Raw genomic sequence first — 13,463 nt, 5'->3', positions numbered from 1 at the left:
TTTAATGTAGGAGCCCTACAACGTACATAAACCAAAATGAAACATCTTTTTCATTTGGTGTGACAGACATTGTGAAAAGCCAATAAAGGAGGGTGCCGTTCCCTGCTCATGCTGACTTTTCTCTCTCTCTCTATAAAACCACAGTGAATGTTTGTAGTCTAAAACAATAGTTCTCAAACTTTTTCATGCCAAGGACCCCCAAATTGATATATATTTGGCCACGGACCCCCATCTGAAAATGTTTTGTGCCAGGGATCGCCAGAAGAGAAGATTTGTGTTAAAATGTGTCAAAAGTATTCATTATTTATTTTCAATGTTCAAAATAGCAGCTCACAGCAGAGCACAAAGTGACGTGCTATGAGCTTGTATCTGCTACTATTGAATAGCCAACGTATACATGGATAAAGTGGTTAAAATGATTGTGGTGCTACATTAATTGCTTTTGCTGGGGACAACGCGCCTTGCCGTCATTGGCCACGAGAGGCCTATAGGCTCCACCCACCTCAGTCTCCAGGAAGCGCCGCAGGGCTCTCTTCTTCTTGATGCTCTTGCGTCGGACATACACGGCCACGCTGAGCGCCACGATGACGATGATGAAGAGGCCGCCGATGATCCCTGCCGCTATGAGGGGCGTCCTGGATGGAGGGGGAGAGAGAGAGAGAGAGATCATTGTCAACGAAGCTACACAGTATAACTGCCTACATGTACTGTATGTATAATTATTTCAAACAGTAAATGTATTTTACTTGTACAAACATTTGAGGTTATTTCTTTTCACTTTTGCGTGTAAACTTATTTTCTCATGTCACTAAGCATTCGCCTTAAATTGCTGATCTACAAGCTCACAACTGCAACGTGTTGTGAGCTTATCGGCTATTTTCGGATTTGGGGTAGAGGGGGAAAAGAGCAGACCAAGTACAGATCCAAAGGTCCGGTTTACTAAATATAGAGGGTTAAGTAGTTAAATGTCTGAAAATGTACATGAATCCAACATATTAATACAAAAGATAATGTGTAAACAAAACAAAGAAATAACATAAATGTGTACAAAACTGACGATAGTGCGGTCAAACAAGTCTATGAAACCATGTTGTATGAAGTATGAAATCTATGAAAAAGTTGAATCTGCAATACAATTTTATGCAATATATTGAGGGGGGTCCCCACTTCTAAGCTAAAGGGTCCTTTGCCTTAAAAACTTTGAAGAGTGCTCTAGAAGATCTATTAAACAGAATCAATTAATCTAGAACAAACGCAGACTTCCATGTACATAGGATGGACTGGCAGCTAATTGAATACACAAGGGAGTTTAAATAGAGCGTCGCAGTTCCCGCCCACTTCCAGTTGCCGGAAGTAAATACTCAATGCATTTTTCCCATTGACTTTTCCGAAAATATTTATATAAATTAATTTAAGCCTAGAATCAAGCTATCCAGGATCCTGGTGAATCATGACCATAAAACGTTTGATTCTGTGAAACAACTTTTTTGAAAACGGCAAAACAAAGGGTATTTATTAAACATAGTATATCATATCATTAAATATAAAATTTAAAAAAATCACAGAAAAAAAGGTTTTATGGTCATGATTCACCAGAATCCTGGATGGCTTGATTCTAGGCTTAAATTCATTGATATAAATATTTTTGGAAAAGTCAATGGGAAAAATGCATTGAGTATTTACTTCCGGCACCCGGATTCTGCGCAACTGCGATGCTCTATAGACACAGGGATTAACAGGACACAGGTGAACTCAATGGACAATTAACACTCGACTGGCCAGGGGACTAACAGGACACAGATGGAGAACTTAACTAATCACAGGCTAATGAGACAAGACGGGTAATGGCAACAAAGGCAAACAGGAAACACCTCAACATTACTTCAGAATAAAAGCACCTCAACAAAGTAAAACCCTAACTACAACTAAGAACAGGGCAGTGGTGTAAAGTACATTCATTAAAGTACGTACTGTACAATTGTGAGGTACTTTTACTTTTTTTTTAGTATTTCAATTGTTTTATACTTTTTTATACTTCTTCTCCACGACATCTCTGAGGCAAATAAGGAAGAGAACAGGGTGTTCCCCCACCCGACACGGTCGAGTTCGATGGCCACCCACCCTCGAGCCTGGGTCTGCCTGACATTTCTTCCAGTTAAGGGGGAGTTCTTCGTTGCCACTGTCACAGAAATTGCTTGCTCAGGGTGGTCTCTGCTCTATATGTAAAGTGTCTTGAGACAACTTGTGATTCTGATTTGGCAGAATAATAAAATCGAATTGAAAATGTAATTGAATGTTTATTGCAGAGAGGCCAGAGCAGATGTATGACATAGGCTCTCTCTCTAAAGTAATGATTAGGGGGATGACTGATTTATCCTGTGTTAAGTCGATTAGATTGATTAGATCGCCGCACAGCAGGTGTTTAAGTCACACCCAGCTCAGATTCCAATTTGTCTGGACTCAGGCCAGGTGTGACTGCTTAATTAGCCATCACCCACACACCGCAGACTCGTTTTAATAACCTTGTAAGCGTATGTTTGCACGAGAGAGCTTTTACGAGAGATAGAGAGAGAGAGCGAGAGAGCGAGAGAGAGAGAGAGAGAGACCTCCACTTGCACCCTAGCCCCGACCCCAAGCAAGGAGGCGAGGAGGAGAGGCGAGGACAGAGGAATCATTTGGGTTCCCTTTAACTCTTTGCCTGCCACTGACGAGTTCTTACGCGTTTTGTGCTTTCAGTGGTTTTCCACCAGAAGGCGTTGTTATCTACCCTATGAATGATACTTTCACTGCCTGATGACGACAGGCCCGGAATTGACGTCATTTGAAAAAATTAAAAGCTTGTTTACTTCCTGTTTATTTCCTGTGGGGAAATGGCTATATCTCCGTTCCTCTTGCTTTACGGCAAAAACAAGACAACATTCAAATGACCACAGCTGTGCAACGGATAACCGCGAGCAGTAGGGTTGCCAACAGTCCCGTATTAGCCGGGACGCCCCGTATTTGAGCCAAAAGGGGCGTGTCCCGTACGGGACTTTGTTTGTCCCGGACTCCGGTGTAAAGGGAAAAATAAAAAATATATTTCTGTTTGCGCACACTGCAGTGTCTGGCTGCGTGTTTGTGTGCTTTATGAGATGGGCGCTAGGACCGCTCAGTTGACAGGGCAGGCACAGTGCTCGCACGAGTGCTTGTGTGTGTGTGTGTGTGTGAGATTTTCTCCGGTGGGAACGGCATCATTGTTTGTGTGGCATGTCAGCCTGTTCCCAACCCTAACCCTAACCCTAAAACCGAAATAAAGTAACAAAAAAAAGTAACTTTATCCGCGCGCGCGCACGGGGGACCCATGCGCGCGTGCATGTGTCCCGTTTCTCCAGTTCTGGATGTTGGCAAAGTGGCAGCGGTGGCCTAGTGGTTAGAGGGGCGGCCTTGATACCGGAAGGTCCCTAGTTCGATTCCCCAATTCATCACATCGATCATGAATCACCGCTGAATAGCCCTTGAGCAAGGCTTCCATGCAGGGTCCGGCTGGAAACAAGTTTCGTACTTAGTCCGACACCCTGGGTAAACAACAAACTTTGCTTTGCTAACCCTAGCGAGCGGACACTTTTTCTCCCCCTATACTACGAGACCCCCGTGCGTGCAATGAGCCGATCTCTGTGAGAACGGAGGTCACAGAGAATATTCCATGAAATTTTCGCTTGTTTTCCCTGGCAGCAGTGGCACACTATTATTATGGCAATTAAAGAGTTAAGGAATCGGAATGCTCCGCGCTCAGTTAGCATCATTTTGAAATGACGCAATTAGCTATGACGTGTCACACAGCTGGATCGCAGGCATTAAAGTATTGGGATTTGAGTAGAGAGAGAGAGAGAGAGAGAGAGAGAGAGAGAGAGAGAGAGAGAGAGAGAGAGAGAGAGAGCGAGAGAGAGAGAGAGAGGCATGCAGGCAGGTAGGTAGGGATGCAAGACTAATAACTAAATAAATGAGGCATGTTTTTATTCGGTATGCTATTATGACATGTACGCAAATGCCCGTTTGCACTGTAAGTGCGGTGCCATGTCACTGAGGGTGGGCATCTCACGGTGTGACTATACTTTCTATCCAGCCCTGACACACACACACACACACACACACACACACACACACACACACACACACACACACAGACACACACACACACACACACACACACACACACACACACACACACACAGTGACAGCCATTCTACACGAGCGAGACAAGAGTGCAGGTGTCAGAGGGGACAGTGTTGCAGCTACACCTGTCAGCACTGTCATCTCCTGTGTGTCCCATTACGTTTGGCATCACTCTCTACCCTCCACCTCCTCTCCTCTCCTCTCTGCTGTGCCCATTTCTCACCTCCCCTTATCACCGCTCACATTATTCACTTAACCCATTAAGACCTGAGGCCGATTCTACAAAACGCCTTCTAAATCAGTAGTTCTCACACTTTCAGAGAAAGGTTCAAAAATAGCAGATGTACAAGCTTGCAGCGCAGCAAGGAAAATGGGAAGTACCTCAACATAGTCAGTCGGGACCCACTCAGTCGACGCAAATGATTTGATTTGAGCCGTCTAGTGTAGGCTATTCACCTGTTTCCTAGGGGGATGTGTGTTTTCCACTTCCTGTCGATTTGATCCAATGAAATCAAATGAAACTGGTCAGATGACCAATGATATCCAATGAAATCGACAGGAAGTGGAAAACACACAGCCTAGTAGGAAACAAGTGAATATGGTGCGCGGTGCTGAGCTCTGATGTGTCATGTACTTCTAAGTTAGTCCATCTACTTCCTGTAAGTAGACTTAAAAATAAGACCAGTTGACTAATCATATTATGGGAGACTGTCATTTTGAAATCCACCGTTTTGGGAGGATATAGTTATTCTGTTGCAGCTAAGCTACTGTGACGCTTTTCATATGTAAACAAGAAATCACATGGATTACACGCACGATTGTGTCTGAAGTTCATATTTATATATGAAAACCATGCTCCTGTGACTTAAACAATGTACACTGTTTGGAAGTGTGTTAAACTCGTTGAACCTCCGCAGAATTAGGTGAGTGGTGTTAATTATCTCATGCTGGCTAAAGTAGCGCTGCGGTAAAGAGACACACGGCTGTAGCTCTGATAAAACGCTGACTGTGCAATTATCAAGTACACAACATCTCGGTCTTTTCTCTTTACTGTTATTTATTTTGTCTTGCACCAGCGACAACTGGATCTGCAACATAGCTGTTTGATACAGTAGCGTTGCGCTCCGAACTGTATGTAGCCTACTGTAGTCCTACACAGGATTGTTGCAAGCAGTCTGCCGTCATGTCGTTTTGGATTGCTTTTAAAGGATTGAGGATTGATTGCTTTTAAATGTTCAAAAAATATTCATATGGCTCTGTTGCACTTCACTTTGTAATGTGCTCTAAATCAGCACTGAAAGTTTCTGAAACACTTGCAATTGTAGCCTTCAATAAGGTCATAAAGACCTATTTTCTATGTAAAAACGAATCATCGACTGGTCGCATTAAACTCCCAACTCTGATTCGACTTGATAAATCCTGAGCCGGGGACAACCCCTAAAGTACTGTATTTGAGTAAATACTTAGTTACTTTGCACCACTGCCTTTTGGGCTCGATCATTTCGTCTCTTCAATTCCTCCCTGCACCTTCCCGCGCTGACAGCACGGGACAGTAAAATGGCAAGCAGAATGAAAAGTGGACATTGGGGACATGTGCAGACATTTACGGGCACTTACGTGCTCGTACACGTGCACGCACACACACACACATTATTGGCCTCCGGGGGATTTTGGGGAAAAAAGGTCTCCAAAATTGGGATGTTATTAGGTTCCAGACTTCAAATAGGCCAGACTTAAAGAGAGACCACATCACACGGCTATTACTGAGCGAGCACCTCCTCTTGCATCGTTTTCCTCTGGTCAGCGCGCTCTCACATGACACCTCAGAGTGCTCTGTACTTCTCTTAAGACGACAAGCAATTTTGCTGTGCTTTGCCCCGTGTGTTTTTGGTGATAAGAGATGGCCGAGTTATCCTGACTTCTCAATAACATCAAAATATCGTTGCTGTCGAGCAGCAACCTTGTATCTCCATAACGTTTTCGTAAATTAATGCCCTACTTCATCATACAAGAGTGTCGCACAACAGCAGTGAAAATAGCAGATCTAGAAGCTCACGGCGTGGCAGGATGCAACGCGTTGTGAGGTTTTACACAACTGACCAGAGGAAACAAAATGTTTTCAAAATGAAAATAAAAAGGTAACAGTTTTGGACTTCCTGACAGCAAAGGTGTTTAAAAGCTGTAATCTGAAGCTTTCATGTCCTACCAGGAATTTGCAACTTTATATAGTAATAATGATTCATTCACTGAAAACGTCATGGATTGCTCTGATTTATGTATATTTTTAATAGCTTTTTTTCAATATCCCTGTGCATTTGAGTGAAATTCCAATTGCAAGAAGGCCACAAAGGTTGTAAATGCACAGGAACCCTAGCGTTCATATTCTGGGGGGCGAGCATTAGGCGAAAACAGCAGTTCTGCAAGCTAACAAATTACAGTACATATAAGTAAGTCAGCTTGTAGATCGTCCGTTTGCGGCAAAGAGATTTGCTTGAACAGAGAAAAAAAGGAGTGGGCCATGCATAGAGCCCTGGGGAACGCCAGTCAAAAGCTCTTTCTTTCTCCTACATCTAGTAATGACAGCGTGCAAGGCGTTTATAATAATACGACCGTATTAGCCATTAGCATGGCCGAGCGCTGGCTACGGTTTGCTCACCCGCGCTTCTCCAAAAGAGGAGAATATCAGTGGCTTTGCTGTGCTTCAAACACACTGGACCATTGGCTCACAACGGCTTAAACCGTTTGATGATTCAACGCTGCCCTCCTGGGCTCCCCTTCCCTGCATTTTCACCCTCTTATTGATGCCTCCGGTGACTAATCCGCAGTGGTGGAAAGTAACCAAGTACATTTACTCATGGCGCTATTTGCGTCGTGAGTAAATATAACGCAACGTTATCAGATTTATAAAAACACATTTATCTCTGATTCCTTTTCCCAGATTGCGTTTTTGGTGAAAACAAGCCATATTCAACTGCCGAGGACTAAAGAACGGAAGATCGCGGTTACAATTTTTCTTTCCCGGATGATAGAAGAGACCCTCGTCCTTCCCCCCCAGACATCTGTTGTTTACATCGTCTTTGAAAAAAACATCTCTCGGAAGATTAGTAAAAACTGGCGGTGGCGGATGAATTAATTAGTTCCTGGCAGTCAATGTGTTAAGTGGTTAATTCATAATGTACTTCTTCCCTGCCAAGAAACGTAGTGTGGTCAAAAGTACAATAGTTGTCTTTTAAATGTAGTGGAGTGAAATACTCGAGTAAATGTACTTGGTTACTGTCCACCACTAGAGCCCTGCAGGCCCGTCGGGACCCGACCAGGGCCCGGCCCGCCAATACGGCCCGGGCTAGGGCCGTGTCTGTATTTGTATTATATTAATAAGGTATACATTTTGTCTCAGCATGTGCGCTAGCTTGAATGGAGGGGGGTGTGTGGGAGGCAACACCCTACAGTCTATGGGGCAGAGACCGTATCTTAGCAACACTGAAAGCGCTAACTCTCATTGGTCGTATCATGAGTGCATGAGCCAATGAGCTGCCCGCAATGAGCCGAGGGCTTTTCCAGACATCCGACTCCCAAAGCTCACTGACAGTCACACACAGCAACGAGAGGGGGAGAGAGAGCAGAGTGGGAGCAGGACAGCAGTATCAGGTCAATATGGGACGCGTATTTAGTTTCCAAAAACGGGACGATTGCGTATTTTAACGGGACAGTTGGTAACCCTACGCGGCAAGCTGACAATTATCAATGCCTGATTTTCTTTCCAAGCCAGTGCCAGCTAATGCAAAATCCCAAGTCCACCAGAAGTGTGTGGAATTATGCATGCGAGGACATAAGATCATTCCAAACGGTGGCTGGAGGACGATTTCTTACTTTTTTAGTGTGATGTGTGTGTTCTTGACTTCTTGTGGCGGAAAATAATTAATTAATAATAATAAACAAACTAAAAGGTGTCGGGCTTCGGGACGGGCTCGAGCTGTACAATTGCGCCAATATCGGGCCAGGGGCCGGGCTGGGCTGAATACCACGGGCCAGGGCCGGGCTAGGGCCCACATTTTCGGCCCGTGCAGGGCTCTATCCACAGCTGCTGCTAATCCGTCCTCTATCCCCTCAGCAAACACAACCCAGGCCCTGAACGCAACAGCCCTTCCTACCTGATAGCTACAGCTCAGAGCACTATCGCCTCTATTAGCTGCAGATACCATTAGCAGCCTAATGGAAGATCTGTGTACCGTGCAGAGGGTGAATGCGCAAGGCGCCGCGATGTTTGCCGTTGACGATCGTGTGTGCGTGTGCGTGTGTGTGTGTGTGTGTGTGTGTGTGTGTGTGTGTGTGTGTGTGTGCAGGGGCTTTAAATTTACAAAGAGGTCCAGGGTGTTGTATAATGAGATAGATGGTCATGTGGAGAATAGTAATCAGATAAGATAAACCATTATTGATCCCTGGAGGAAAATGCAGGTATCATAGCAGTGATAGCTAGTGCAACAGCAGTAGGAATGCAACACATGGAGAGGTAGCCAACAGGTATAGTAATGTTGAGAGTCAACAAGCTAAAACAAGATAGTAAATAAGAATGCAAATAAAGATAGAATTAAACGCTGCGCTACTCTTCCCCACAAAGTCAAATCGCAGTGACTTACGCACATAATTTAACTGATGAAAGTGTTTCAATTGGTCAGCCAAATGGGTTATCAGCATAGAAGTGATATTACACTAATTGTATATCTGTTCTTGAGTTAACTGTTTATCCCCCCCTTTGGGATACACAAATAAGTCAGTGTGTCCAAAAAACGTAGTTGCTGCACTGTGGCTTTGTAACTGGCAGTGGTGTAAAGTAACTAAGTACATTTACTCAAGTACTGTACTTAAGTACAATTTTGAGGTACTTTTACTTTACTGGAGTATTTCCAATTGACTATACTTTTACTTCTACTCCACTACATCTCAGAGGCAAATATTGTACTTTTACTCCACTACAATTACACTACAGTTACTTTACAGATATAAATTATTAACATTATTTAACATACATTAACCACTTTAGTCCTATTTTATACCTACAGTAGGCTATTTGAAAATAGCCGATGTGAGCTTGTACATCGGCTATTTTCAAACATTTCAGTACTTACTTTTGGTACTTTAAGTACATTTTGATTCCAATACTTTTGTACTTTTACTCAAGTCAATTTTGAACACCAGACTTGAGTGAATCAGTGAATGAGTGAACATACTGATGAACATGATGACGACAGAGATCACTTACCTGTCCATCATGCCCACGCAGTCTTGGAGCCTCGGTCCGACGCACCTGGTAGGAAGAGAGCAAAGCACAAAGACATGATCACTCACACGCGGTTATGAAGTCAACGTCCTGTTGGTCTTTCCTCAACGTCTATCACACAACCTGTCTCCTGTCACCACGATGTGAGACCCCGTGGAATATTGAAACCTGACCCTGTCCACAGGACGAGCTTTAAGTTCACACACTTTCAAGATTTTTCAAAAGAAATTCAAAAGTCGCATGTGTACAAACTCGCAGCGCGGCACAAAAGTGAGCATGTATATCTGCTATTTTTTAATAGCCAAACGCAAAAATTTAAAATGCTTTCCAGATTTTTAACCCATTAAAACTGGGCTTCATTTTGATTGGCTTCACGTCCCGTCACATGTGACCTGCTCCCCCCAGTACCGCTGAGAACGAGAAGGAACGGGGGATAGAAAACAAAAAAAGTGTCTGTTCTATTTCATCAGATTTTTAATAAAAGGAAATCTCTCCAGCTCCCATGATTTGTGATGTGAGACTGTTAGTTAGGACTCAGTGGGGCAGGCTTATGAGATTATCAGTGGATTCTCGCAAAAAAAAAGGGGAAAGCGAGGTATATAAGCAAAGCAAGCCAAGGACGCTTGCTTTGGATGAGTAATGGGTTCAACTTTCTTTTGTACATCATAAACTTGGGAGCCCATTTCTCTTGAAAACAGATTGTTGGCAATCTCCGCTGGATATTCCAAGCAGAGAGTAATAGTTATTATGAGAATGCTAAAGAATCAGTTGTTCCGCAGCAATCTCTTGCGTGATAATCAATCAAGAAGAACTGCTTGGGAAACAGGTAACAGGTCTTATCATTCTCGAGCAACTAATGGAGCATAACTCAGCCCAGAATTGTTATAATTACTTTTGCTTTAGAGCATTCTAGCTGGCTGAGGAGGGATTCCCTGCTTTGCCTCAGGGATGCGCCCATCGTTATTGTTTGTTCATTGAGCTTGTTGCGTTATTGTGTGTATTAGGAAAGTGTTTATTGGGGTTATTGTCTCCGCCAGGCCAAAAGGCATGGCGAGAGAGTATGTTTTCGCCCCTGTCCGTCCGTCCGTGTGTGTGTGTGTGTGTCCGTTTGTTAGCAGCTACAGAGTATCTCTATAGTCATGTGATCAACACAAATCTGTCCGATTTCCCATATTCCATCCTCATTGCCTATGGTTGGCTTCCAAAGTTTGCAGGATTGGTCTGTTTTGAACAAAAAGCCTCAAACTATGCACGCAGCTTGCGATTTCCGTGAATTTTCACACACACATTCCCACTAGGCCGAGGAAGAAATGCCACCCTTTTCACATTGGCCTGTTATAGCGCCACCAGCAGGTCTAATTTAGCAAAACACATTTTTGGATCAAAATGCCTCAAATCATGAATGCAGTGTCTGATTGCCGTGAAAGACCTAAGAATAAATGGCACCCTTTTGACATTGGCCTATTATAGCGCCACCAGGAGGCCAGAATAACGTACCTGACCTGGCGGAGACCTGTGCTCCGAGCACTTTTTCTTGTTGTGTTATGGGGCTTATGTGCATGTGTGTTTGAGACGGGGATACGCTGCTGTGAGTTGTGTGTGTTCACTGGAGTCACTTGTTTGTGTGTGACCACCAAATTAAACGTTTTCTACCACCAGAAGTTGCAGCCCGTGATTGAACCAACCCAGATTGCCATCTATGTCAGAGTGATTTTCATATAATAACCTTGCAAAATATAATGAACAATTGTGGCTGTTGTGGAACAAACCAGCACATATCACAATGTTGTTATTGTTGTTATTTGCCTGTTTGTATACAATGACCTAAAAATGACACGAACAAAAAATACAAATATACATCTTTGTATGTTGTCTGGTTCAGCAGTTGTAAAAAATCTGTATTTTACACCACTCACGTGGACATCAATTCAAGATGGCCTCGGTAAGAAACCCCATGGACCCTTAGCCGACCTTGAAGAAGATTGATGAAAGATTCTTAACTAGACACCCTATTTTTTCTCAACTTTTCGGTAATTCTCCAGAGTAAATGCCCTTCAGCGACCATGCTCGCATAGGAAGGCCTATTTTTTTTTACAGGTTTTCTCTCTGTTGAAAGATGTTAAAGATGTCGGGGCCAGAGCTGACCTTATGAACGTTCAATTCCTTACATGTACGAAACAAGTACAGTGTTTTTTTTTTAGCCTCGATAGCATATGGGGCTCTGCGGATGGCAGTGTTGGTCCATCGTCCATCCGTCCGAGTTAACACTTTGGTCCCAGCCAGCCCCCTATCTCTACAACTACTGGCTGGATTGCCATGACATTTTCCGTGTCCTGAGAGAACGACAACTGCCCATTTCTGGTGTCTCTACAGCCCTTTTGCTCTAGTGCCATCATTAGGCCCAGAATTCCACTTGCTCACAAATTGTACTCCCAAACAAGACACCTCCCTCAGGCCAAAATGTCAATGTTGCACCTAAGATATTATATCTCTATCTAATAGGCAGATTGCACGATGAGCTCTTGCAGACTGTAATGACACCATGGCCTCTCAACGCCCCCCCAAAATAACGAATACCAGGCTTTACTCCGAGGTGGAAAGTCTGGTGATGTTGAGGTTAGGTAGGGAGTAGCTCGGGCACGAGTGCCGCGCTATGAGCTTGTATATCTGGTATTTTTGAATAGCTAAAAAAAAAATGACAGACGCGTTCCCGGTCTTAACTCATTGAGTGCCATTAATGTGTTTCACGTGTTTTAGCGCTATGGTGTTGAGTGCCATTAACATGTTTCACGTGTTTTTGAAAAAAATAGAAAAAGAAAAAAAAAAAACATTTTTTTTTTTTTGAACCCAAGATATCATCATCTGAAGATTTGCAGATCCATCCACTCCTTGTTTAACGTATAACTTAAAAAGGCTGTATCTCGCTTCCTAAGCACTTTTTTTTTACTATGAAAAAATAAATAAATAAAAATTGTAATGGCCAGAAATAGATATTAATAATTTGGGAACTCAATGAGTTAATGGGTTAACAGTGGTTCTCAAATATGTTCATGTCAAGGACCCCCAAATTGACATTTATTAGCCCGCGGACCCCCATTTGAAAATACATGCCAGGGACCCCCATATGAGAAGATTTTTTTACGGCTCTAGCAGTGATTCTCAACCATTTTATTTTCAAGGACCCCCAGTTTGACATGCATTAGGCTACGGACCCCCATTTAATGGCATTTCTATCTCTGGGACCCCAATTTATATTGTAAAAGCAATGTTAATTTAACTCTCATAGTTACAGACCCTTAAGGGTCCATTTGGTTCCTAACTATCTATCATTTAGCACTGCAGGGGACCTCCTGGAACTCCCTCAAGCACCCCTGGGGGTCCCCGGACCCCACTTTGAGAACCACTGGCTTAAACATCTTACACAGTGCAGCTTTAACGACGAATAAATGTCACTTGACATGTGTGCTTCATTTCAAAGTGACACAAGAATATCACGCATTAGCAGTAGTATGCTCGTACACTGGAGCTATGCAGAAATAGTTACTGTACCTTTAACTTGGCCCATGAAAAAAAAAAAAAAAAACACAGCAATTTAATCTTTAGCTTTTAATCATTTTATAAAAGCTGGTTGCAGTGCATTTCATGGGCCAGCTATCTCATTTCTGGAACAAACAAACACTTCAAAACGCTTCCGTTTCTGTCGTGTTGTTGTGTGAGCGTGTTGTTATCTAGCCTGTAGAGGCTGCTGATGGAAGCTGTGATAAGAGCTTCAGATCGTTGACAAAGTGGAGCTTTGAGCTGCAGGTATTAGAACTAACTCTGGTCACGCCTGATCTACGGCTCCGCCGCACGGCTGTGTCGCACTGCCGAGAACAACAGATCTACAAGCTCACGGCGCGTCGCATCCGCAACGCGCCGCAAGCTTGTAGATCCGCTGTTCGCGGGGATGTTCTAGCCCCCGCATGACACCGGGCGCGCGACGGGGCGTGAATTATGCCGTACACACACACAACACCACTGATATATGTTCATT

At 43.5% G+C, this 13,463-nt stretch overlaps 1 protein-coding gene across 1 annotated transcript in view; it reads right to left on the bottom strand.

The window, feature by feature from the left end:
• Window positions 1–13,463, bottom strand: part of LOC311040606 (receptor tyrosine-protein kinase erbB-4-like) — a gene marked incomplete at its 3' end in the record, with an annotated part of 466,936 nt that overhangs the window by 86,008 nt on the left and 367,465 nt on the right. The window contains exons 16-17 of the mRNA XM_084050936.1: window positions 9,413–9,457; window positions 503–635 (exon numbers count right to left, since the gene is read on the bottom strand). Coding sequence (XP_083907062.1) covers window positions 503–635; window positions 9,413–9,457 — 178 coding nt within the window. The remainder of the gene's footprint in view (window positions 1–502; window positions 636–9,412; window positions 9,458–13,463) is intronic.

Source organism: Gymnoscopelus microlampas (genome assembly GCF_963454915.1).
Source record: "Gymnoscopelus microlampas genome assembly, chromosome: 24".
Classification (NCBI taxonomy): Eukaryota; Metazoa; Chordata; class Actinopteri; order Myctophiformes; family Myctophidae; genus Gymnoscopelus; species Gymnoscopelus microlampas.
Note: the sequence above shows the minus strand (reverse complement) of the source record. Positions and strands in the feature narration are given on the sequence as shown.